Consider the following 26,079-nt stretch of genomic DNA (forward strand, 5'->3'; position numbering starts at 1 on the left):
TTCGGGGAGGCCCTGTGAGGTGTTTGCTGGGGCTGCCCGGGAAGAGAGCCTCATGTGTTCACGGCAGTAGAGTCCATTTCACTCACACGAGAGGCCAAGGCCGAGACGTGTTCTACAAATAGTCAGCGCCCCGCGTCAGGTTCACACCCTGCTCAGCGGCCGAGAGAGAGTCAGGGGCACCCGGGAAGCATCCAGACGTGTGTGCGTGCGTGTGTGTGTGTGCGCGTGCGTATACATGCATAGCTCCAGGAATGGGAACCGTGCGTGGCAAGCCAGGCAAGGGAGCCAGGAGGCACAGCTCCAAGGAGCATCCTAAGGCCTCCTAACACCACCTGAGTCACAGTTTACAACTCCCTCCAGGAGCTCCCGCCTGCCTACCTGCACCCTCAGGCAGGCACACAGAGGGACAGGCAGGCATCAGGAGGAGGACCCCTGGCCTGGGATTGCCTAGTGGTTTTATTTTTATTTTTTAAAAATATATTTTATTGATTTTTTTACAGAGAGGAAGAGAGATAGAGAGCTAGAAACATCGATGAGAGAGAAACACTGATCAGCTGCCTCCTGCACACCCCCTACTGGGAATGTGCCCGCAACCAAGGTACATGCCCTTAACCGAATCGAACTCAGTACCCTTCAGTCTGCAGGCCTACCCCCTGAGCCACACCGGTCAGGGCTCTCGGTGGTTTTAGAGAAAGGAAATAATAGCAGTTTGGTGATCAAATTTTATTCATTCAACTTAATAGGAAGCACTGCGCTATAACCACGGGATAAAAAGACCGAAACAGGGCTTCTGTCGTCCTGAGTGGACTGTATCATTGGTCATTACAGAACACAGGAGGAAAGCAAACGGTCCTTCAAGGCCCGAGTGACGCGCACACCGGCTTCCACACTCAGCTCAGCTCTGAGGAAGCAGCCCGGTGCCTGGGGCACAGGAGGGATGCCAGGCTGTGGCACCCGCACACCGAACCTTAACCCGCCGTAACGAGGACAGGATCTTACCCTTCGCAGCTGGGTGGACCTAGAGGGTGTGGCTGAGGGAGATAAGTCAGACAGACAAATGCCAGATGGCTTCGCTCAGAGGTGGAATCTAAAGAGTAAAATAAACAGACAAAACAGAAACAGGCTCAGAGACACAGAGCAGACTGATGGCGGGGAACAGGGGGCAGGAGGCGCTGAGTGGAAAGGTGAGGGATTGAGCAGCACAGACTGGGGTGACGGACGTTGAGGGGATGAAGTGCAGCACAGGGAACTGCCAATGACGTGAGAATAACTAGGCATGGTGCCGGTGGGCACAGACCCGCCATCAGGGTCTTTGTAAACCATGTAACTGTCTCACCACCACGCCAACTAGTCCTTGAAACAGACCTCTGACCCATCAGAAACTGCTTTGTGTATGAGGACCCGGGGCCTGAAGGTAAGCCACCTCCTGATCAAAGGCTGCAGGGTGGGGAGCAGGCACCAATGCCACCCCATGGCCTGCCGCCCGCTGTCCTGCATGGACAGTTCCTTATGTCACCCAGCAGCCAAGCTAGCTCCTCACACCCGCACCCACTCCCCCACACCCACACCCACACCCACACCCACACCCACACTGGCACCCACTCCCCTACACCTACACCCGCACCTGTACCCACACCCACGGGAGGGAGACGACTCGGGCAGGGAGGCAAGGAGCATTGGGGTGGGGGTGGAACGGGTGCATGAAGCCATGGAACTGAGAGACGTGTCCTGGCTGGGGAACCTGAGCTGCCTGATGTGTGATGAATTAGCTCTGAGACGGACAGAGGGAGCAGGGAGCACAGAGGGGGACTCAAAATGTGAGGGGTCCTGACCATCTGAGTGAGGCTGAAGGCGGCCTCCTGGCTCCGTCTGAGGCTTCTGAACTCTGCATTCTGGGAAACTGGTCTACAACATGGCACAAACGCCGCTGCCCAGGGCCAACTTTCCATTCCCCTCAGCACAGGGACCAGCGGCCGGGCAGAGGGCATGGCAGGGCGCCCCTGGGTGTGCACCGCGAGTGCGGCCTGGCTCCCCGCCTGCGCGGGGTGGACACCTGGCGGACCTCCGGTGCAGGCACGATGCCCGGTATTTGCCACGTAGCCAGTGGCTGCGGTCCCGCCTGACTAACGCCCGCCCTGCCCGCAGCTGGAGGGCTACATCCAGGACAGCATGCGCCGGGGCGCGGCCGCACTGCAGCAGAGCGCCACGCACAACCAGACGGCCGCCATGATGGAGATCGGCTCCAGCCTCCTCAACCAGACGGCGGCGCAGACGCGCAAGCTGACGGACGTCGAGGCCCAGGTGAGTCACGCGGGCACCACGACAGGCACGGGGGCAGGTGGAGGTGGGCCGAGGGCAGGCAGGGAGGACAGGTAAGCACTCAGGACCGGACAGGGACGTGGCATCAGGACACGTATCCTCGCGGTTAGCACTGAGGGGAAGGGCGTCTGTCCCACCAAGGACCGCACCGTGCTCCCGTCCCGCACACGCGTCTGCCTCTCGTGCTCAAGGCCCTCGAGGCCTCCTCTTCCGGGCCTCGGCTGCTCGTGCAGAGAACGAGGCCGGGCAGAGGCCAGAGCTGCTCCCCGACGGCCCTCAGGGCATAGCCTCCATCTCAGAGAACTGTCCTGCCGCTTGTGCAGAAGACTGCCATTCCTGGTGCAAGTCACACAGTTTGTCCTACCAGTTCACACAGTCACTGTCTGACTTGGCAGAGAGGCAGATGGGGGAGCAGGGAGACAGAGAGATAGACAGACATAGGGAGCAGGCAGGACAGAGAGAGAGACGGATAGAGGGAGCAGGGAGCACAGATGGACAGACAGACGGACAGAGGAAGCAGGCACAGGGGCTCACTCCACCGGGAGCCAGGCTCTCTGATGGTCCCGGCTCCGAGTGGCTGGATGAGCAACTGAGCGAGGCCCGCTCTTGGACCTCAGCCGCGTGGCTATGGATGAGGCAGGGCCACGGGAATGACTGCGAAGTCCCCTTTCAGCTTTAAGAGCTAATGGTTAACATAGAAAAGACCATGAAACACAAAAATATTAAAAGAATAACTGCAAAACAGTAAAACAGAATTCCTGGAGCCACTAGTGGCACACACAGGACAGCAGGTGAGCTTGGGGGCAGTGCTGCTGGAAGAACTTGTGGGGTCCCCCACCCACCACGAGTGCTCCCGGCCCCCAGGCCCGCTCCACTCCGGGCTGCTGGGCGAGCACCTTCCTGCTCTTAGAATCTGTGATGCTTAGGAGAGACCAGCAGCTCTAATGCAGGCACATCCCACGCACAACCTAGTGGGAGTGGCCGCCAGGAGGGAGGAGCCTCATCCCCCGCCCCCACCCCCCTTCCCCAGCTGGGCCATCTGTCCCCCTAGCGGCGGACTGCAGGGACCTGGAAAACGGTGGTGGGAGAAGCACATGCCAACTCACGTGAGGATGGGTAAGAGTGACCTGCTGACCTCCTCTTCCCACAACCTCAGACAGTTTAGGGAAAACAGGAGCATCTACAGGACGGATCACAAGGTACCAAAAAGGGTAATCCACAAAGGTGAAAAAGGAAGAATGGAAACGTGTAAAACTTAACGGGAAACTGTCAGCATACCCAGTCTGTTACTACAATCAACGGCCGTGACGAAGCCACGCTGCGGCTTCCCATGGAAGGCTGGTGGGTGCGGCTGGCCGCGTGCCCAGAGGCGGCAGCAACGAGTGGCAGCGGCAGCCAGGACGCACACCTCCTGCACCCTGTGCCAGACCAGCAGCGCTTCATAAGCCTTGGTGGTCGGGGCCACTGTCATAGGACCCAGCTGGGAGCACGGGGACGGCTGGAGAGCAAGCGGCCACGTCCAAGTAGACACAGGAGAACGCGGCCGAGCCGGCTGCGCAGCACACGGTGTCACCAGCAGTGACCAAGCAAGGCAGGCTGAGTCCCAGCCTATGAGTTTGACTCCTCAAGCCTGAGAGACGACCAGGGACAGAGGGGCAGTGTGGCCTGGGCTCCTGGCTCAGTGACTGACAGGCACCGCAGCGGGAGGCCCGGCAGGCAACGAAGCAATGTCCCCCCGCCCCCATGGCCCTCTCTGGGCCTTCAGAGTTCCACTCCCTCTTAGCAAGAGCCCACAGAACGCTTGGGCCACAGAGGGAAGTGTTTGGTCCAAGCCCGCCCAGGCTGGCAGTGCCCGTGTGGCCACTGGGGAGCGGCCCGGTCTGCATGTCTCCAGCCGGACTCAGGCTGGGACGGCCGCCCTGGCCTCGGCCTTTTAGAACGTCAGGGCCCCGAGCAAACAGTGCTCCCCTCGGTCCAGAGCCCGGTTCCTGTGCAGCCATCCCGCCCACACTGCCACCTGGCTGCGCACCCTGAAGGCCACACCACACGGGTGAGCAATGGATCTTCCTGCCACGAGGCAGCCACGCGGGAGCCGAGTCCTCGGTGTGGAGCACGGCGGGCCGCGGCAGTGCGTGTGGCGGGCTCCGCACTCCCACCGCTGTGTCCTGACCGGCTGACACCAGGTGCAGAGCCGGAAAAAGAAACAGAAGAGGAAGACGCTAACCACGAGACACCACCGAGAGGAGACGGGGAAACGGCCGTGTGTGGAAGGAGCAGGGGCGTCCGCCCAGCGTGGCTGCGGACAAGGGAGGCAGGGCCTTCGAGGTCACAATTCCCGGCATTGGGGTGAGCGTTTCACACCCAGCGCCTCTCTGAGCACCAACACGGCAGGACAGGGAAACTAGAGCTGTTATCTGACAAACACCACTGTCCGGAACGGGCAGACTCTCCCAATAAAGCACTCCCTGACGTAACCAGGAAACCACGCCTCTGACCACTTAAGCACAGGGTGACGCACACTCTAGGGCTAGACCCTGCCGGGGGCACAGTGACCAGTGAACGCTGACCAGCGGAGTCTGCTGTCGCCCGCAGGTGCTGAACCAGACCACGAGACTGGAGCTCCAGCTTCTGGAACATTCCCTGTCCACCAACAAACTGGAGAAGCAGATCTTGGACCAGACCAGTGAAATAAACAAGCTGCAGGATAAGAACAGGTAAGAAAAGCACAAACAATGTATAATTTGAACAAGCAAGTCCATTTTTAATGCAAGTATTTTTAAATGTTTCAAACTTTTGCTTCTGCAAAGCGAGAAACGCACGTTGGAGACCCATCACTGAGCTGGGTCGCTCGGCGCATCATGCCGAGGCCTCTGAATGAGCTGCATTTGCTGCAGTCCTGCTGGATGTGGGGGCTGACCGGCTGTGTGGTCGCTCACCGATGCCGCGGGGGAGTGTGTGCCACATGGGCCAGTCTGCTGACACGCCCAGGAGGGGCCTGTCCCGCTGTTTTATTTACTGCGTCACGGTACTCGCACCCCAGGCACGGCACCCAGCGCCATCCATGTAAAGATCTGTCCCGTCAGTGACCGGTCCCCGAGAAGTGGGACCCGCCTCCCGAGCTCAGACACCGCTCCGCCCTTCACGAACGGCCCGCCCGTCAGCTGGAGCGCTTTCAAACGCAGAGTGGACTGCACCCCTTTAACCGCCGCTGACCGGGTGGTCTGTGTGTGAAAGCTGGACAGCGGATGGGCCGGGACTCAGCCGCCCGGGCAGGCGTGCGTCCTGCTTCGTCTTGCTACAGGCTCCTCCATTCTTTCATGCTCTTCACGAACAGCTTCCCTGCCCCCATTTCCTCTGTTTCCCCAGATGCTCACCCAGTGTGAGAAATAAGATGTAAACACCACAGGCATTTACTGAAAGAAGTCCCCGCACACGTGCACCCAGTTCAGACCCGTGCTGTTCGAGGGCCGCTGTGTTTGACTCCCTTTCATTAGCAGTGCCGGTGCGGCTCACTGAGCTGCTGTCTCAGCCAGCGCGGGCCCCGCCCTGCACGTGAGCGCTCTGTGACTAGGGCTAGCCCAGGGACCTGGAGCGCTGGGGACCCCGCCTGGTGTGGCTCTGCGTTTGAGAGGAGGCCTTGTGGATGAGGATGCGACAGCCTCTGCGGCTGTGCTAGTTCCGGGAGGAATCAGCGAGTTTCTTGAGAAAACGCACACCCGAGTGTCCCCACATCCACACACGCTCTGGGCCATGTGACGCCCATCTGCCCCCCTGCCCCGGCTCCCCCAGGAACAGTGAAGACAAAGGAGGGCGTGTGCTGTGCAGGCGGCAGAGACGGGGACCAACTGCCCGCAGAGGCTCCACAGCTCAGCCCCAGCGGGCGCTGGCCGTGACGCCAGGCAGAAAGCCACGCTTGGCGCGTTCACCTTCGTTACTTCTGTGGTGGAGAGCCACCTGGTTTTACTTACGGAAGGTGACGTAACTGACAATGACTTGGCTGATGTCAGGAAACTGTTAAGGAATGACCACTGAGAAGGACGTGGGAAAGGGTGTAAGCCAAGCGCACGTGATGACTGTGGGGAGAAACGGGCTACTTGCTGGCAAGGCCTGCCAGGTAACAGGCGAGGTCACATGCGGAGGAAGAGGCTCAGCCTGCTCTTCCCACTGCCCCGCCCACTCCCGCTGCCCCGCCCACCTGCGCTCCCAAAGCTCAGGCACCTCTGCATGGTCCACGCTCCTCTCCAGTGAGGCCATGGCTGCCAGCCTTCCTACCACAGACACCCTGGGATAACCCACCACAGCCCTTCCGTACTCCTCAATCCCTTCAGATGGTCGGCACGGCTGCCTGTCCACCCATGGAGTGCCCGAGAGCTCCTTCAGGCTGCAGCAGCATCACCCGACAACTGCTCTGATGTCTTTAAAAAAGTCTCATTGGTTTCAGAGAGGAAGGGAGAGAGAGAGAAACATCAATGATGAGAGAGAACCACCGACGGGCTGCCTCCTACACGCCCTACTGGGGATCAAGCCGGCGATCCAGGCATGTGCCCTAATGGGGAATCGCACCGTGACCGCTGGTTCCTACAGCGATGCTCAACCGCTGAGCCCTGCGGGCCGGCTCCTCTGACATCTTAACAGTGCCCTGGAGCAGCAGAAACTCCAAGGACATGACTCCCTGGGCGAGACTGACCAGACAGGCAGGGCATGGGCCTTGGGGGCGCTCAGAACACCCTGCACGAGCTGACACGCTTTCCCTCCCCAAGCTTTCTAGAGAAGAAAGTGCTCGACATGGAAGGCAAGCACACGGTGCAGCTCCAGTCCATGAAGGAGGAGAAGGACCAGCTGCAGGTGCTGGTGTCCAAGCAGAACTCCATCATCGAGGAGCTTGAGAAGCAGCTGGTGACGGCCACCGTGAACAACTCGGCCCTGCAGAAGCAGCAGCATGACCTCATGGAGACCGTGCACAGCCTGCTGACCCTCGTGTCCACGTCGGGCGGTAAGTGCGGCCACCCCTCAGTCAGGGCACACCCTGGTGGCCACACCCACCTCAGGTCAAGTGCAGTGGAATTCAGTCAGTGAAATTCTCAAAATTCTAAAAAATTATCATCTTTTAGAAAAGGCATTTCTTCTCTTACATATCCTATGTAATAAAAGAGCAATATGCAAATCAACCAAACAGCGGGACAACTGGTCACTGTAACACACACTGACCACCAGGGGGCAGAGGCTCAACACAGGAGCTGCCCCCTGGTGGTCAGTGTGCTCCCACAGGAGAGCCGCTCAGCCAGAAGCCGGGCTCACAGCTGGCGAGCCAGAGGTGGTGGCGGGAGCCTCTCCCACATGGCAGCAGCGCTAAGGATGTCTGACTGACAGTTTAGGCCTGCGAGGAGTGGCCTAAGCCGTCAGCAGGACATCCCCCGAGGGCTCCTGGACTACAAGAGGGTGCAGGCTGAGCTGAGGTACTCCCCCACCCCAGTGCACAAATGCCGTGCATCAGGCCTCTAGTTTGATATAAAAGCTTTACAGGGTCTCAACACAGAACCAAGTAGAAAGGACAAATGGAAGAAGGGGAAGGATGTATTTACACAAAATAGTTATTATGAAGCAAAGCACCTAAACATCCTTTTATTCATGGGCCTCAAACAGCCCATGGAGTTAACCCCAGTCACTGGGCATACGGGCTGGACAGGCAGTGTCTTCCGTGGGAAAAACAGCACTGGGCCCTGAGGACTGTGTGCAGACCGGAGGAGACACTGTCAGTGACTGGGTGACGTGCTCCCGCCCCTGACACCCACACTTGTGCTGCGCACACCCCACCCGCCCGCACTTGCGGGACCCTACCAGCTATACCCCTCCACACACTGAGGGACCCCCCAGCTGCATCCTCTCCCCCTCCTGCCACACCCCCTGCAGCACCTGATTCTCTCTCTACCTCCTCACTGAGGGCGAAGGCTGTGTCTCCAGCCCTTAATTAGAGATGCAACATGAGGTTGTGGGCATTCTATGTTTGTTCCTTAAATGCACGGGTCTAGTTTTCACTATGCCTCATCTCAATTCTGTCCTTCCAACCTGTACCTTCGACAGACACACTGTGCGCATGAGTCACACTGAGCTTTCATCTTCCCCTGAGAGAAATGATCCCGCTGCCCTTCAGCCATGCAGTTACCCCATCTCAGCACAGCACTCAGCCAGGTCGCAAACACGGCACAGGACGCACCCTGGGCTCAGTGCCAGGCCTCACAGGGGGCCGAGTGCCACACCTGCCTTCCAGCTTGCTTCACACTTGTGCCATTGAGGAAAAGTACACGTTTCCACTTCCACAGGAAAGGAATGTCCAGGGGGACGGAGGTGCGGGAGGTGTCAGCTGGGACGAGCAGAGCAGAGAGACTGGGTCTCTGGCAGGGAAAGCGGAGGAGGAACAGCAAGAGGCCCGCCCCATCCCCCCTGATCCCCCTCCAGGGCCCAGACCTGTGCCTGGGACCCTCCCTCCAGTGAGAGGCAGGCAAACGCTTGCAAGGACACACACACACACACACAGACACGCACAGACACATACACAGAGACACGCACATGGACACACACACACACACGAACACACACGTTTTTTAAGTGTGGCAAAAAGGGATGGGAAGTCTGAATATTTAAACTTGGAAGAATTTCATAGTCTTAGAGTTTTTATACCTAGACAGAGAATTTCAAAGACACAGATAAATGAGCATTAGGTTCACCTTTAACGCAAACTCTCTGGGACAATTGCTAACCCCCAGGGTCACTAAATGTCTTCCCAGCAGTCTCGATGGGTGAGGGCCGGGTGCGTGCAGCCCTGGCAGGTGCCATTGCTTTGGGGGATGTTCGTTTATTCTCCTGTCATAACTCAACGGGCTCCACACGGGATGGAAGAACTTTAAATGTGATAGTTTGTCACAGCCGATGGTGAAGCTGATGAGGAAGTGGGAGCTGACCACAGATAACGGTCGCTGAGAATCAGGAGCACACAGGCCACGAGGCAGGTCCGGGAAAGGGCAGGAAACCAGCACGTCCTTTCTCCTCACTGAGAAGTCAGCTGCAATGACCCCCAATGAGTGCCTCCTGAGCCCTACATGCCACTTGCCCAGGAGCCCCCCTAAAATAACCGCTCTTTATCTCTGGAAGCAGCCCGGCCGGCCCCGGCCACGAAGGAGGTGCAAGTAGCTTTCCGAGACTGCGCAGAGGCTTTCAAGTCCGGCCTGACCACCAGCGGCGTCTACACGCTGACGTTCCCCAACTCCACGGAGGAGACAAAGGTGAGGGCTCCCCGGTCCCCGGCTGCGGGCAGGGCACTCTGCCTGTCCTGCGGGCTCCAGGTCCATGCCGAGCAGGCTGACCCCAGCTGCACGCCCCCTCAGCACACACATGGCACTGACCACATGGCGCTCTGCTCACTCACACTCCCCTCTCCTGGCCCCGGGCTTGTCTCATCGGTTGTCTTCCTTGAAGTGTAAGACCCTTCCCTTAAGTTTAAAAAAAATATCTCCCAATGAACAGCCATTGTCCCTTTCAATGGGGAGTTCAAGTAAAAACGGGGCACCCCAAAGGCTCAGGGGCCATGCTTTCTCCCTCACCCAGGGCAGTCCTTCTGGGACAAGCACAGCCTGGTGTGCAGGTGAGCAGACACTGTCTAAGCACACACCTGCCTCAGCACGCGCACACATACACCCACACACCTGCCTCAGCAAACACACACATACACCTCTGCCTCAGCACACACACACACACACCCTGCCTCAGCACACGCGCGCGCACACACACACACACACACACACACCCCTGCCTCAGCACGCGCGCGCACACATACACACACACACACCTGTCTCAGCACACACACACCTGCCTCAGCGCACGCACACACACACACACACACACACACCTGCCTCAGCACACAGACGTGAGAAGGCGTGCACTCCGCTTTCAATCAGCCTTGGAATCAGCTACTGTCCCGGATGCCCAGAAGCAGTGCATCAGGGGAAAAGCCTGAGGTACTCTGCTGCCGATGAGAACGAGATGCCCCACAGGAGGGAGGCATGTGGGGCTGGGGGTGACGAGTCTCTGCTCACACTGGAAACATTAGGATTGGCGTTCCTTTCAAATGTTAGCAGTAACTCATGGCAGGGAACAGCCATCTTTCTCAAGTTCCTTTTCTCTAAAATGGTCCAGATGAAGTGCTTTAGATTCCCTTCCAGCCGGAGACTGAGGCATGGATGTGGGCTTACATTCCAGCTCTGCCAACTGTGTGTCTGAGTCAGTCACTTCAGGGGTTCCTCATCTGTAACGTCACGTCTCCCGAGGCTGGGCTGGTGCTCACCGCCCATCCCACAGACGGGAGTTGTAACCCAGGAGTGCCCTCAGCCCCAGGAGGCCAGCTTCCTGCATGGCGGGTGCCCCATTCCGTCCCGAATCAGCCACTCCAAGCAATGGACGTTGAGATTTGGGAAGATCTTTTCCAAAAAAAGGGCCTAAATATTTCAACGTCATTTCTGAAAACGCCAGTGGTCTCGGTGCAGACACTGCAGGGTGGTGCATGGAAAGCGCTGTGTCTGCTAGTTTGAGATGGAACACTTTCCTCCCAATGTCACGGGAAGGCTGTGTGCTGTGTGAGCTGCTCAGTGGTCCCTCACCGTGACCTCAGGCCGACCACAACCTTGAGCACTTGTGGACCTCCCGCTTTAGAGCCGGCTCACCCTGAGGCCTGCGGTGGGCGCCCACAGCCGCGCGGGCCCTGGCGGGCCTGCTCCCCTCCCTGCTGTGACCTGCTCCACACTCCCCAGTGCCACGGGCTGTGTGGACGGCTCTGAAAGTCTCACGACCGAATTAGTCACAACACTCCGCCTTCCACAAGCTCTCTTCTTTAAAGCTGGACAAAGTCCCGGCGTCCGAGGACAGGGGCTGCACTGCTCACACACACGCAGGGATCCGCCCTGTCCCAGAGGCTCAACTCTGACATCAGTAACTTCAGAGCGGAGGTTGGACATCACAGGTCCCCACGTCCCTGGAGCAAGGCAGGCGCACCGAGGACTGACCAGCCTGCCCGGATGTGCGTCCGGGTCGAGGGTTTACGTCTGCATGCACACGCCTCGCAGCCAGAGGCAGCGTGTGGAGCTGGTTCACCAGGTGGGTTTTACGTGACACGCGATGGATGTGAGCGGCCGGGCCGCTGTGGCCCACAGCAAACGGGAGAGGACGGTGTGTGGACCCCCGTTGACATGGACCTGCTGCGGGGCCTCGGGCCAGTCCCTGTTTCTGGGCCCAGTGAGGCGGACAGTACTCCGTGACAGCCTGTGTCCCACTTCCCAGCTGAACGACGGCCGGCTGCATTAGCCAAACCCGACTACACCTCCTCCGCTCCAGAGGCAGCACAGCCTCAGTCACAGTCTGGTTGGGTAACACGAGCAAGGCTCCTCGGAGCTCCCCATGGGTATGCACAGTGGCAACCATGACTAACAAGGTTGCTGCCAGCCCAGGGTGAGGGTTCCTGCAAGCAGATCAAGTCTAATGTCCAATGAACTGAAATGGAAAATCATTTTATTCTTATCTGGAGGCCTGGTGCATGAAATTCGTGCATGGGTAGGGTCCCTAGCCTGGCTGAAGATCAGGGCCAACTGGGGCCTTCCAACTGCCAGCCAGGGCCTTCCTTTGTTCTGTGCCTCCCCCTGTTGGTCAGCACATGTCATAGCAAGCGATCAAACTCCCTGTTTCCCAGTAGAACTCCCTCGGGGACAATTTGCATAGTAGGCATGTATATGTGTGTGTGTGTGTGTGTGTGTGTGTGTATATATATATATATATATATATATATATATATATATGCATAAGTGGAATTTTCTTTATTTGTTAATCCTCACTCAAGGATATTTTTCCGATTGACTTTTTTTTAGAGAGAGAGGCAGGGAGGGGAAGAGATAGAAACATCAATGTGAGAGACACATTGATTGGTTGCCTCCTGCACACGTCCTGACTGAGGGCCAGGATGAGCTTGCAACCAAGGTGTGTGCCCTTGACCAGAATCAAACCCACAACCCTTCCGTCCGTGGACCACACCACCCGCTGACGTACATGGCGAGGCTGCATGTTCCTTCTCAGTGGACACGCTTCCAAAGGGAGGTCGGGAGAGGGAAGGCTGGCAGCAGAGCGTGGAAGGGGCCCAGCTCTCTGGATTAGTGCACGGAGCACACACTTACACCCACCTGGCAACATGTTCGCCATCACCACCGAAAGGACCACGGAGAACATCAAAGCAAGACTACTGCTCATGGTTCTGAACCTCAGCTTCCACATTTACCACCTGCTACACTGCAGGGTGTTTCTCTTCGCTCTCTGGGAAACGTTTCCTTCCACCATAATCTTGTATTATACTTATAGCTACTATGTGATCTTATTCTCAGGGGGTTTAATTTCATGAAAAACCTCCAGCTGAGCTGAAACGGAGCATGCATGCTCCCATCCCAGAAAGAATTCCACTCTGACAAAGTTTAAACCCCGAGCCGGCGTGGCAGCAGAGCTGAGAGACACTGGGGGTGGGGGGAAGGGTGCCATGGGCAGTGAGCAAAGGGCAGAGCCTGGCGCGAGTCGGAGGCAAGCAGCCAGGCCACGCTTGGATCACACCAAGCACGTGGCCCCTCAGGCCCCTGGTGCTGAGGGATGGCTGCCAATTTTGACTTGACCCCACATGGGGAAGCGGGATGGCCCCAGGACACGCCACCTCACAGGACTCCTGGGAGCCCTAACAGCACGGGGACCCCCTCCATCCCTCCGGCAGAGGTGCAGGGACGGCTCCCTCTCAAAGGTTTTCAGGGACGTAGACAGGTCCACGCTCGTCTGCCAGGGTGGAGACGGAGGGCGGGCCATCCCTCACAGCGACTCTGAGGAAGGGCAATCCGTGTCAGCTACAGGGGTCGCAGCCTAACAGTCAGGCACCCTTCGTCCATCACCAGCCTGCACTGTATTGCTGCGACCTCCATCCTGTAAGTCATGGCTTTCAATTTACTCAAAACCACGGGATTCCCGCAGAGACCCCCAGCACATGCTGTTGGGCATCTACACGCGTCTTGCTCCTCACATTCAGCAGGAGACCCAGTCGCAACCCACACACCAGTCACGTGCCCTTCCCGTTACAGGCCTACTGCGACATGGAGTCTGCCGGAGGGGGGTGGACCCTCATCCAGCGGCGAGAGGACGGCAGTGTCGACTTCCAGCGGACTTGGAAAGAGTATAAAGCGGTATGAACAGCCCTGGGCCATCTGAAATGAGAGCTTTCACCACAAACCCAAGCTAACCAAGGACTCAGGACAGCTTTCTAACCAAAGGGTTCTGTTACCTGGTGTGTGGTCCCCCCCCCCCCACACACACACATTAAAGACCAGCCCTGTCAGTATAGCGTGGGCCACGCAGTGAGACAACACGTGAGCAGGGGGTTCACGCCAGGCAGCTCTTGGCTGGCAAGCCCACACTCCCAGCTGCTACCCCAGCACGATCCCTCCCCCTATGCCCCCATGTAGCTTAGTTTCTTAAAACTGGCCTCACCCCGCCCACATTCTTCTCTGGAGGACCCAGCTCCCAGCACAGACATCTGAGCTCGCTGCATGGGAGGGAGGAGGAGGGGCCCCTCATCTCAGACACGGGGAGCCCACGGGAAAGCCCTCATGGAGCCTTCGGGAAGCCCACAGGGAGCCTCCAGGAAGCCCACAGGGAAGCCCACAGGGAACTCATGGGGAAGCCCCTGGGAAGCCCACACGGAGCCCACGGGGAAGCCCACACGGAAAGCCCACGGGAAAGCCCACAAGGAAGCCCACACGGAAGCCCACGGAGAAGCCCACAGGAAAGCCCACGGGAAAGCCCACGGGAAAGCCCACAAGGAAGCCCACGGGGAGCCCACAGGGAAGCCCACGGGGAAGCCATCATGGAAAGCCATCACGGAAAGCCCACGGGGGAGACCACACAGGAAGCACACGGGAAAGCCCATATGGGAAGCCCACGGGAAAGCCATCACGGAAAGCCCACAGGGGAGACCACACAGGAAGCACACGGAAAAGCCCTCACGGGAAGCCCTTGGGAAGCCCACGGGAAAGCCCTCACGGGAAGCCCCCGGGAACTGACTTTCCGTTCGGTTGCAGGGCTTCGGGAACCCGGCCGGTGAGCACTGGCTGGGGAATGAGTTTGTCTCCCAGGTGACCACCCAGAAGCGCTACGTGCTGAGGATCCGCCTGGCCGACTGGGAGGGCAACGAGGCCCAGGCCCTGTATGAGCACTTCTCCCTCTCGGGCGAGGACCTCAACTACAGGTGAGGGCTTCTGGCGACGGTCCCAGGAGGGAGGACACTGTGGTAGCTGGGGCCAGACCACCCTGAGAAACCTGTCTTCCCAGAGCCCCTCGCCCCGTTAGGTGAGCTTCCCCGGTTCTGAGTGGGACTGGCTTTCAGGACAGAGGGCCCTGTAAGGACAGTGTTTGCCCGGGGCCTGCTCCCTGTCTGCAAGGAGCCGGGCACTGACCGGGCACATAGAGTGTGAGCCTGCAGGGAAGTGTGAGGATGGCATCCTACAGACACACACCTTGGGCTGCTGTATTATTTACCGCAAAGCTCTAAGAGTCACTCTGCCTTCTGCAGTTAGCACACAACCAGTCGTAAGATTCAGCCCAAAGTCAGGATGACTGCCAAGTGCAAAAGCAGCAGAATTGGGGAGACGGTGGATAGTCACCTTGCAGTGCTCTGCTGTGGCTCCCTTGCTCCTACCATTACCTTGTACGCCAGCTGGTGGTGCTACTTACGAACCCTTGGAGAACATGGGGAAACCCTGGCCAGAATTCTCTCTTGCTCTAACAGTGGTGAGAGCAAGCAGGGCAGCAGAGGCTCTGAGAGCTGGGACCCTGAGGTTGTGGGGTGCCTGAGGTTCTGTGGGTGAGGCTGTGCGGGTGGGTTAGGCCATGGGGGTGGGTGAGGCCGTGGGGGTGGGTGAGGCCATGCAGGTGGGTGAGGCCGTGGGGGTGGGTGAGGCCATACAGGTGAGTGAGGCTGTGCTGGTGGGTGAGGCCGTGGGGGTGGGTGAGGCCATGCAGGTGGGTGAGGCTGTCCTGGTGGGTGAGGCCGTGGGGGTGGGTGAGGCTGAGTGGGTGGGTGAGGCTGTGAGGGTGAGTGAGGCCGTGTGGGTGGGTGAGGTCAGGCGGGTGGGTGAGGCCATGCAGGTAGGTGAGGCCGTGCTGGTGGTTGAGGCCGTGGGGGTGGGTGAGGCTGTGAGGGTGGGTGAGGCTGTGAGGGTGAGTGAGGCCGTGTGGGTGGGTGAGGCTGAGTGGATGGGTGAGGCTGTGAGGGTGGGTGAGGCTGTGAGGGTGAGTGAGGCCGTGTGGGTGGGTGAGGTCGGGCGGGTGGGTGAGGCTGTGAGGGTGAGTGAGGCCGTGTGGGTGGGTGAGGTCGGGCGGGTAGGTGAGGCCATGCAGGTGGGTGAGGCTGTGTGGGTGAGGCTCACACAGAGGAGGCACTTATGGGTGTGTGGTTCCTAAGGACTCAGAATGCATGTGCCCGTGATGAGCATGGAGAGAGGGGACAGTGCAGGGGTGCCCTGCAGACCTCAGCCACCCCATGCTCCGAGGGCTTGGCGGGCAGACGGGGGGCAAATACCAACCACGTAGCCCACGTGCCCCGCCCACCCTGAGGTCGGAGATAAACCATGTGCAGGGGACCTCACGAATTGTCACTGCCTGGCGCAGCCCCATGCAAACCCCACTCGCATCTCTGCCCACAGTACAGCCTCAGGCCCCAGCTGGCTCCCGGGGAGGGACGGCCAGCAGCCTGGGCATGAGGGGACCATGCGGGGCTGTGCAGCTCCCAGCGCTGCGCCCCACCCCCAGCCGGCTGCTGCTTTGTAAAGGGCCCTGCAGAGGGGTACGCCTGACATCCGGTCAGTGCTAACCGCGCGGTGGGAGTCGGGGACAGTCCACGGAGGCACAGGGAGAACGGTTCAGAGTGGCCGCCCCTTGGCGGGCGGCGGTGAGACAGGTGAGGCCTCTCTACACCAAGGACGCTCCAAAGATCGAAGCCCCGAGGAATGTCAGACACCAGTGGCTGGTCACTGTTTTACCTCCAAGCTAAATATTTTGTCAACTGGCAACGGCTAGGAATCTACAACAGAGGAATTTTAAAAAAGAAGCACAGAAATTAAGGATTAGACTGTTTATATAAGATTTTATAAAACGGGTCATTACCCTCGGATGCTGACATTATAAAAATACTTTAACCTGAGTTGGTTAGTTTAGAAATAGAAGTCAGCTTTTGGCTATGCCGTTTTGTAAAGCACCTGTTTGTTTAAAGCTCAGTGTAATGTGCTTGGCAGTGTAAGACCGATGCCACCCTGAAAGCACAACTCCCCTAACAAAGCATGTCCACGTCCCATCAGCATCACTGCAGAGGGCTCAGGAAGTCACCATCTACAGCAGCTGCGATGTATGGTCCCCACGTGGCAGAAAACTGAAAAGTACATCAGTAAAATATAATTCTTTTTACTAAAACGAGAACTATTTGCACATTAGACTGTAACTGGTCACGCACTGAGGCAGTCCTGTGGACTGAGACTCAGTGTGACGTGGCATGCTCGCTCCGCCCCACCCCTCTGCTCTGTGAAAGGGAGGACAGCCGAGTAGCGGAGTCCAAGGGGGCGGCCCTTCGAATCCCCAACATGAGGAGAACACGACTTCCCACCAGTGGCCACACCCTGAGCCTCCCAGAGGGCGAGGGCAGAGCCCTCCTGCTTGCCGGCCTTTGGGGCGGTGCCTGAGCCCCGAGCTGAGCTGCTCGGGGAGGAGGGGCTGTTGGGGGGGCAGCTGGCCTCAGGCTTCGGAGCCAAGGGGAGGGCCTGCGAGGACCCCGGGACCTGAGACCAGAGATGAGCAGGACCTGCACGAGCCTTTGTGCAGGCGTGCTGGCCGTGCCGGGACCATGCAGGCCATGCACGGCCCATGCAGCAGGCATGAGGGCGACCATGTGGGGGCCATGCAGGGGCCGTGGGGCTGGGCCCTGTGGACATCTTGGAAACAGGGTAACACTGAAATTCTGAAGTCGAGTCAATGCCTATGATCGTGTGTCCAGAGCTGCCACATCTAGAAACACTGAAACAGAAGTCACTCGCACGCACATGCCCTGGGACCAGCGCTTTCTGAACCCCTGGGACAGGCTCCCACCTGGCCTCCATGGCCTCCTCCTCCGTGGGCAGCCCCCACCCACGCGAGAAGAGTGAGCCTGGGACCCTGAAGGAGGAGTGGGCCCACCTTGCTCCACGAAAGAGTCCCACCCAGAACCGCGACCACCCCACATGTGGAGCCGGGGGCGCGGGCTCCCGGGCTGTGCGGCCATGGATGCTCCGTGGAAGGGCCTGTGACCCCTCCCTTCTCCATCCCCGTGCCGACATGGTTCTTGGAATCGAGATCTCCCAGGCTGTGGCTGGCAAACGAGCGGGCGTCAGGGACGCCATCCCCTGGGGTGGCGTGCAGTCCTCCCTGACTTTGCAGGGCCTGTGCTGTGGATCCCAGGACGGGCAGACCCGATGCCCAAGCTCCACACCCACCCAGCACGTGGACCCTGCTCTTGGCCGCCGGCCAGCCTGCCGCTCCAGACCCAAGGCCCTTCCCTGTTCCTGCGGGCCTCCCAGCTCTCTCCCACCAACAACAAGGGTGCGGAGGTCGGCCGTCACCACAACATGCGTGTTCCTGTCTGGGTGAAGCCTGCAGACCTGGACAGGGCCCTGCCCTCAACCTCCCTTCCCCCCTCCCCACTACGTGCAGTCCCCTTCCTGTTTACCTCAGAGCGGCAGGAAAATGAGTGGAAGGGCCCCAAGTCCCGCTGATGTCTGTGCAAGTGATATCCGTGTGGTTTCACCAAAACACGCGCTCAGCCTCAGGACTGATGATAAGCGGGTTCCTGTTTATTCCCGCGCGAGGATGCTCGGTCCAGGCTGCTGGGTGCACTTGCGGGCCAGCGCCCTTCGGCAGAGGGCTTCTTTGTGGAGAGTGTTCCACGGGGCACACCCCGCTCATCCCCCCTCTCCCCTCCCGCCCCCAGGATCCACCTCAAGGGCCTCACGGGGTCGGCCGGCAAGATCAGCAGCATCAGCCAGCCAGGGAGTGATTTCAGCACCAAGGACGTGGACAGGGACCGGTGCATCTGCAAGTGCGCACAGATGCTCACGGGAGGTAGGCGCCTGCCTGTCTGCGGGGGGCCAAGGCTGGTGTGTGTGAGTGTGTGTGTGTGTGTGTGTGTGTTTATGGGCTGGCCATGGATCAGCTGTGAGTGGTGACCACGTCCACACCATAGAAGGCCTGCCCGCGGGGGAGAGGCTTGCTTCCGCTTTGTTGCTGGAGCTGCTTAGCCCAGGAGAGAGCCTGGGCACCTGGTGATGGGCAGGTGTCTCAGTCCAGGGGCCACATTGCAGAATGTAACATAAATACTGCACCAGAGTGCTTTTCAGAGAAACAGAACATCTAGACACAAACACAGCCGCTCTACCAACCCCACCCTAAGCTGACCACTGCACTCAGGTTCACCACATTATCTGTCTCACTGCATAGAAATGGCAACAGTCCTGCTCCCGTCTTCTGTGTCTTAAAGTCTCATGAGTGGCACCACTCTGTCCTTCCACGCCTCCCTGCAGGCCTGGCACCGTGAGCTGGGTGAGGGAGAGCAGGCCCAGCCCCTGGGTGCAGATGGGGCCCAGCCCCCGCTGTGTCCCACACTCACCCGGCTTCACCTCAGTGAGCACTGTGCGGCTTTAAGTTTTTTCTTTTTATCTAGCTCTACTGGAAACTTAAAACTTGGGGTTATATTTTAAACAGAAAGAATTTCTCAGGGGGTGGGGGGAGCCTGGATCAGCCAGGTCACTGAGCTGGGGAACTGGAAAGGGTGTGGCTGCTGAGAGCCACCCCGAGGCCTCAGTGTCCCCGTCCAGATGTTCTTTCTCCTGCGAGTGGCCGTGGCCTCCCCACATGTGGCCGTGGCCTCCCCACGCAGCGCCACAGCAAAGGGGAGAAGCCTGTCCGAGCCCCGCCCACAGTGCACAGGACCCTCCCTCTGCGGCCCCGCCCAGGGCACTCAGGACACCGACACCTAAAATGCAGGAATGTGCGCGTGGGCCAGCGGGTGGCGGGTGGCTGCTCCCGGGAGGGGGCCCACCCTGACCCTCTGCTGCACTTCACAGGCTGGTGGTTCGACGCGTGTGGCCCCTCCAACCTCAACGGAATGTACTACCCCCAGAGGCAGAGCACCAACAGGTTCAACGGCATCAAGTGGTACTACTGGAAGGGCTCGGGCTACTCGCTCAAGGCCACGGCCATGATGATCCGGCCCGCGGACTTCTGAGGCCGGGCCCGCGGAGGGCCGGGCCGCGGCGTCCTCACCAGAAGGCCGGGGGACACGGCGGCATTGTCCCTCCGCCCCAGAGGGAAGCACCCGGGGCCCGAGTCGGAGCCCCCAAACTCCCCACTGACACCTGTCCTGCTCGGCAACCCCAGCACAGCCCGACCTTCACCTCGTGACTGTAGGGTGTCTGTGCAGAGACGAGTTTATGCTGCAAACGGATGATGGCTCGCAGGCTCCTGCACGCCGAGAGCATCAGTGAATAACTGGAAACAGCTCCGGGCTCCCGGGTCGTCTGGATGCACCCCGCTTGCCTGCCGGCTGACGACGGAGGGGACGGCAGCCTCGCGCCCAGCACAGACTAGGTCCCTGCGAGGGTCAGAGTGCCTTCTGCCCTCTCTTGGGTGCTTTAATTTTCATCTGGAAACCGCGTGTCTGCACAGGCGTCGCCAGCTGCGTTCTAAGCTAATGCTCAAAAAGATGTCAAGTTTATACGAAAAAACTCCCAGGATGTATTCTTTTATTTCATGTAAAGATTGTACACTTATTTTTGCTGCCTGACTGTTAACTATGAAGGTATTTTTAGTAATTAAATGTAACTTATGAGGTGAACTTTTATGATAATGTTTACAATTCTGCAATTTGATTCCAAAACAACAGCCGTGCGTCCTGACCGTGGAGAGTGCCTGGTCTGTTTCCCGGACCGACCCGCCACCCCCAGTCCCTCGGGCTCTTCCCTCCGGGCGGGCAGGCCAAGGAGAGGAAGCCCAACGTGGGACGTGCACGAAGCTGAACTCCCTCCTTAAGTTATCTCAGGAAAAGGTAACTTGTATCAGTACGCTGTTTATTTGTAAATGTCTACCACCACACAGCTTTGAAACGGGTTTTGAAGCACAAAACTGATATCTGGTGTTCCCCTCGAAGTCGTGAGTGTGTGACAGCGTGAGCAGACTCTCGCCCAGGCCGACCCAGACCCTGACCTGGGGCTAACTCGGTGGCTGTTCCTTGGCGAGCGGGCAGGTGGGCAGGCGGTTCTGAGCTGGAGGCCCTCAGGCATTTGCTTTCCGCCCAGTTGCCAGGCAGCTCAGCCAGATGGACAACCAGCAACTTCACCATCTTGCTTCCCGCCATAGCTGTGTCCCTAGTCCCGGTTGTGGTCCCACCACAGCCGGGTCCCTAATCCCACCACAGCCATATCCCTTAGTCCTGCCTCAGCCGGGTCCCTAGTCCCACCACAGCGTGTCCCTAGTCCCACCACAGCGTGTCCCTAGTCCCACCACAGCGTGTCCCTAGTCCCACCACAGCGTGTCCCTAGTCCCACCACAGCCGTGTCCCTTAGTCCTGCCACAGCCGTGTCCCTAGTACCACCACAGCCGTGTCCCTAATCCCACCACAGCCGTGTCCCTTAGTCCCGCCTCAGCCGTGTCCCTAATCCCACCACAGCCGTGTCCCTTAGTCCCGCCTCAGCCGTGTCCCTAATCCCACCACAGCGTGTCCCTAGTCCCACCACAGCGTGTCCCTAATCCCACCACAGCGTGTCCCTTAGTCCCGCCTCAGCCGTGTCCCTAATCCCACCACAGCGTGTCCCTAATCCCACCACAGCGTGTCCCTAATCCCACCACAGCGTGTCCCTAGTCCCACCACAGCGTGTCCCTAATCCCACCACAGCGTGTCCCTTAGTCCCGCCTCAGCCGTGTCCCTAGTCCCACCACAGCGTGTCCTAGTCCCACCACAGCGTGTCCCTAGTCCCACCACAGCGTGTCCCTTAGTCCCGCCTCAGCCGTGTCCCTAGTCCCACCACAGCGTGTCCCTTAGTCCCGCCTCAGCCGTGTCCCTAGTCCCACCACAGCGTGTCTCTAGTCCCGCCTCAGCCGTGTCCCTAGTCCCACCACAGCGTGTCCCTAGTCCCGCCTCAGCCGTGTCCCTAGTCCCACCACAGCGTGTCCCTAATCCCACCACAGCGTGTCCCTAGTCCCACCACAGCGTGTCCCTAATCCCACCACAGCGTGTCCCTTAGTCCCGCCTCAGCCGTGTCCCTAGTCCCACCACAGCGTGTCCTAGTCCCACCACAGCGTGTCCCTAGTCCCACCACAGCGTGTCCCTTAGTCCCGCCTCAGCCGTGTCCCTAGTCCCACCACAGCCGTGTCCCTAGTCCCACCACAGCGTGTCCTAGTCCACCACAGCGTGTCCCTAGTCCCACCACAGCGTGTCCTAGTCCCACCACAGCCGTGTCCCTTAGTCCCACCACAGCCGTGTCCCTAGTCCCACCACAGCGTGTCCCTAGTCCCACCACAGCGTGTCCCTAGTCCCACCACAGCGTGTCCCTTAGTCCCGCCTCAGCCGTGTCCTTAGTCCCACCACAGCGTGTCCCTAATCCCACCACAGCCGGGTCCCTAGTCCACGCTCTTCTCTAACCTGTGTGGCCCCACAGCTCATACACAGACCGGCCGGGTCAGTGCTCTCCTCGCTCTGTGCTCCGTGTCTCCTTATCAACGTGAGGCCGTAACCGTCAGAGGCGTCCGCTGTGCGGAGGGGGGCATCTGATGAGACTCTCTGCTGGGAGGGAGCACGTTTCCAGATCTCGGGGGGGGGGGGGGGGAGCAATGACAGTGTGAGGGGAGCCGACATGGGGAGGTGGGCAACAACACCATCCACACTGCTCGCCCACACAGAGCAGCAGCCCGACGCATTTCCAAGGCGACCGCCCCGTGTCCTTGGGCGGCCCGTCCCTCATGAGAGAGCGGGACCTTGACCTCGGGCTGTAACTACGCTTCACTCCCTTCCATGATGCCAAAGCCTCGCTGAGAGGACGTGTTCTCTCCGTAAGAAAACGTCTATGAAGCTGACAGAAATCAAAGCAGTCATCTCAAAAATGAAGAGAGACCCACCCACAACCTGGAGAGCCCAGGGATTCAGGGCAGCGGTCAAGCTCTGTCACGGGACAATCGCCCAGAACACTGGAGCGGCCAAAAATGCACCTTGGCTGCCGCAGATGCAGCCGCGTCCGTCTTCCAGGCGATAAGCGTGTGAATGAACACACGCACACACCAGCAGCCCCTGCGCGGTGCTGCGCCCCGTCACCTGGGAGATCAGGCTCCGCCCTCGGACACCAGGCCCGAGCTCTCCTGCTGGTCTTAGACACGTGGGAACTCAGGCAGGTGGAGCCGAGTTAGGAAACATGGAGACAAAGCCCGCCCATCCTGCTGGCAGGCCACGCTTCACGGCTCCCAGGTCCGTCTCACGGGCGGCGGCAGCAGCACTGCGCACAGCTGTGAGCGCGTACACAGGCCCTTCTCAAGAACGCCTTCTCAGTTTTGTCTTTCTGTCCTGAGGGCTTCATAGTTAAGGCTTTTTGAGAATGCATTTCTCACAAATAGTCTCTGGATGTCTTTCTAGTTATGGGCATAACTGCTCTTGATTTAATAAACATCAGAGCGCACAGCTTTGCTAATAACAATTTCTCAAGAAACTGTAGTTGAAGTCCCCACCGCAAAGCGAGGCCTGACTCACCGGAGCGGCGGGAAAGGAGTCGGAGAGTTCGAAGGGCTCCTCAGAAATCCAGTGACCCAGTTCCAGAGACCACAGGACCTGCCACGGCATAGAAGGGAGCATTTTTAACATTTATTGTCAAAGAGTCTTAGTGAACAACAAGCCACCTAGGAGATCGAGCAAAAACAAAACACATGGGAAACCCAGCGGCGAGTGCACCCCCCCCCCCCCCCCCCCCCTCACCCCCCGGGTCAGAGCAGACGTGAGCTGCACCCCGAAGGGCCCCAGCACCTCCTGGCTGCGCAAGCAGCACATGGGTAAGGGCCTGGTCAGGTGTCGCCTCGTGATGATTAGACACCAGGGCTGCTGTCCCATGGAGGCCAAATCCGATGCGAGACGCCCTTCTCCTAGACAGGGAACAGTACATTCCTTTAAAACTGCCCGTCTCCAACCTAAGGAGGCATGGTAGACCATGCTCAGGAGAGTTTTCCACAGTCTTATTAATTAAAAGGAAAGACACAAATTAGGAGGAGACAGACCAGAGGCCTAAGCTTAAAAAGCAACCCTTTGGCGTGCACTGTTCCCAACATCGTCTGACACTTTCAGAAGTTCCCCAGAATACACGTGAGAGACCCCGGACGTGTGAAGAGGAAATATCTCAAAAACATGCTTTCATCATCATCAGCAGCAGCAGCACCTGAATCCACACATTTAAATGATCAAAATAACGTCTTCGTTTTGATTCAGCAACGCCTGAGGCGGGAGGCTCAGGCACCATCTTTGCTCTGTGACCGAGTCCCTCCAGCCGGTTTCTACCCTCCGGCAGGATTCACAACTGGAGCCACCATGAAACGCACGTGTCTGTCACCGCCTCGGGCATCCCTTCTTCCTGTAGTGGCTGCACAGCTACGTCCTTCTGGCTGAACTGCTGGCGCAGGAGAAGCCTTCCCTTCTGGGAATTCCTACAGCTCAGAACCACCTACGGGCACCGGCCTGACACATCCCCCTATTATAAGGTGACCAGACATCCCGATTTTTAACAATTTGTTCCGTGTCCTGTGTTTTAAAAAAGTCCTGCCGAAACCAGTTTGGCTCAGTGGATAGAGCGTCGGCCTGCGGACTGAGAGGTCCCAGGTTCAATTCCGGTCAAGGGCATGTACCTTGGTTGCGGGCACATCCCCGGTAGGGGGTGTGCAAGAGGCAGCTGATCGATGATTCTCTCTCATCGATATTTCTAACTCTCTATCCCTCTCTCTTCCTCTCTGTAAAAAATCAATAAAATATATTTTAAAAAGTCCTGATTTTCAATTTTTTGGACTTTTTTAAAACGCCGTGGAACAAATTGTTAAAAATTGGGATTGTCCCGTCAAAAGCAGGACGTTTGGTCACCTTACCCTACCATCACCGCCAGCGCTACCCACAGGGGACGGCCATGCTGTTTGGAGAGAAAGTGCGTGTGGCAGGGAAGTCAGGCTCAGGGAATGGGGTCCGAATGCTTTCCCCCCAGCACTGGCCTGGGCCCCAGACACAAGGAGCTACAACAACGCTTTCCTGGCTCACGTATCGTTCCTCTGTGACCATGAGCAAGATCCCACGCCAGGGCCTGGAAGCACAACAACCCGAGGTGGTCAGGCTCCGTGGGGGGCGGGAGGCAGCCGCCACAGGGTGCTCCAGCACAGGCATGGGAACCCAGCGGGGAAGCCAGCTGGCTGTCTAGGCAGGGGTGGAGATCCTTCCTTGCCAAGGGCTGTTTGGATATTTATAGCACCATCCTTGGGCCATGCAACACCATCAATTTATTTGGTCAAACATTTAATGAACTCTGGCAGGGCCAGGCCAGATGATGTCAAGGGCCTTATACGGCCCATGGACCAGAGCTCCCCCTGCCCCCCATCCTGGTCTAGGAGATCCCAGAAAGGGTTGGCAACGAGCTGATATTTACCCAGAGCCCCAGGGAGCTCAGCAGGCAAAGGGGAAGGGACCTCAAGCCAAGATGGCCCGTTCCTGGGCGAGTGGGGTGTTCTGGACGAAGGGTAGGGAGACGGGGTGGTTGGGCCCGTCTGGGAGGCATGAGGGGTGGTGCTCCTTTCCCTGTGTGCTGGGGCATCGGCTCGGGGCAGGGGAATCAGAAGAAAAGCCAGGAGCGAGGGCCTGGGCTAGGCCCTCGATGGCCTGGGGAAGCCGCAGGCCGCGGGAAAATCAGCCTCCACAGGGAGGGCACAGGACAGGTGTGAGCTCGGGGACTTGTTCAGTGTTCAGTTGGACCTGTGAGTCCACGAGCATTTTGCCAATTAGACCACCTTTTGGTTGTCCCTGATTTTTACTGCCTAACCAACATCACACACACGCACACACACAAACACACGCGCACACACGCACACACACAACTTAGGAAGTTCAGTGAAAGGAGGTTTTATAAACTTGGACACTAAAGCCATGTTTCTCCCGGCTTTCTGGGTGGTTACAAACACTTAGAATAGCTGTTTGCCTGGCTTGTACCGGCCACGGTCACTGACAGAAACACACGAGCTGCGAGGTTCCTCGTGGTCACAGCGCGGGCAGGAAGCAGCGTGACCAATAGGAGGCCAGGAGCACAGGGGACCGGAGTCAGGGAGCATCTTAGACACGCCGTGGCACCGAGGTCACTCGAATCCACATAAAAAATGCCAACCGAATTACACAGCCTCTGGGAAAACTTACGTTCTCCGAGTGTGTCCCTCCCTAAATGTTATGAAAATAAAACCTTAAGACGTCGACAGTACACTTTTGGTAAGTGAATTGCCTGTTTCATTTCTCTACGTACTCAAAGAAGGAGTATTTTACAGAGATAACAGAAAACAGATTTGACTACAAGGAAATCAAATCGGAAATAAATTACAGAAAAAAGTATACCCTTTTCCCTTTAG

General features: G+C 58.5%; 2 protein-coding genes across 5 annotated transcripts in view; one reads left to right on the plus strand and one right to left on the minus strand.

Annotated features, from left to right (window-relative positions):
• Window positions 1–20,296, plus strand: part of ANGPT2 (angiopoietin 2) — a 36,723-nt gene extending 16,427 nt beyond the window's left edge. The window contains exons 2-9 of one of the 2 annotated variants that reach the window (XM_036423167.2): window positions 2,146–2,301; window positions 4,912–5,033; window positions 7,080–7,312; window positions 9,469–9,599; window positions 13,467–13,568; window positions 14,463–14,629; window positions 18,395–18,525; window positions 19,527–20,296. In XM_036423167.2, the coding sequence (XP_036279060.1) occupies window positions 2,146–2,301; window positions 4,912–5,033; window positions 7,080–7,312; window positions 9,469–9,599; window positions 13,467–13,568; window positions 14,463–14,629; window positions 18,395–18,525; window positions 19,527–19,687 (1,203 nt within the window). In that variant the 3' untranslated portion in view covers window positions 19,688–20,296. The remainder of the gene's footprint in view (window positions 1–2,145; window positions 2,302–4,911; window positions 5,034–7,079; window positions 7,313–9,468; window positions 9,600–13,466; window positions 13,569–14,462; window positions 14,630–18,394; window positions 18,526–19,526) is intronic. The other variant, XM_036423168.2, reaches the window with a different exon arrangement.
• Window positions 1–26,079, minus strand: part of MCPH1 (microcephalin 1) — an 88,109-nt gene that overhangs the window by 33,105 nt on the left and 28,925 nt on the right. For all 3 annotated transcript variants that reach the window (XM_045576229.1, XM_045576230.1, XM_036423172.2), the window contains one exon: window positions 23,195–23,272. In XM_045576229.1, the coding sequence (XP_045432185.1) occupies window positions 23,195–23,272 (78 nt within the window). The remainder of the gene's footprint in view (window positions 1–23,194; window positions 23,273–26,079) is intronic.

The sequence above is a fragment of the Pipistrellus kuhlii genome, unplaced genomic scaffold, assembly GCF_014108245.1.
Source record: "Pipistrellus kuhlii isolate mPipKuh1 unplaced genomic scaffold, mPipKuh1.p scaffold_m20_p_78, whole genome shotgun sequence".
Lineage (NCBI taxonomy): Eukaryota > Metazoa > Chordata > Mammalia > Chiroptera > Vespertilionidae > Pipistrellus > Pipistrellus kuhlii.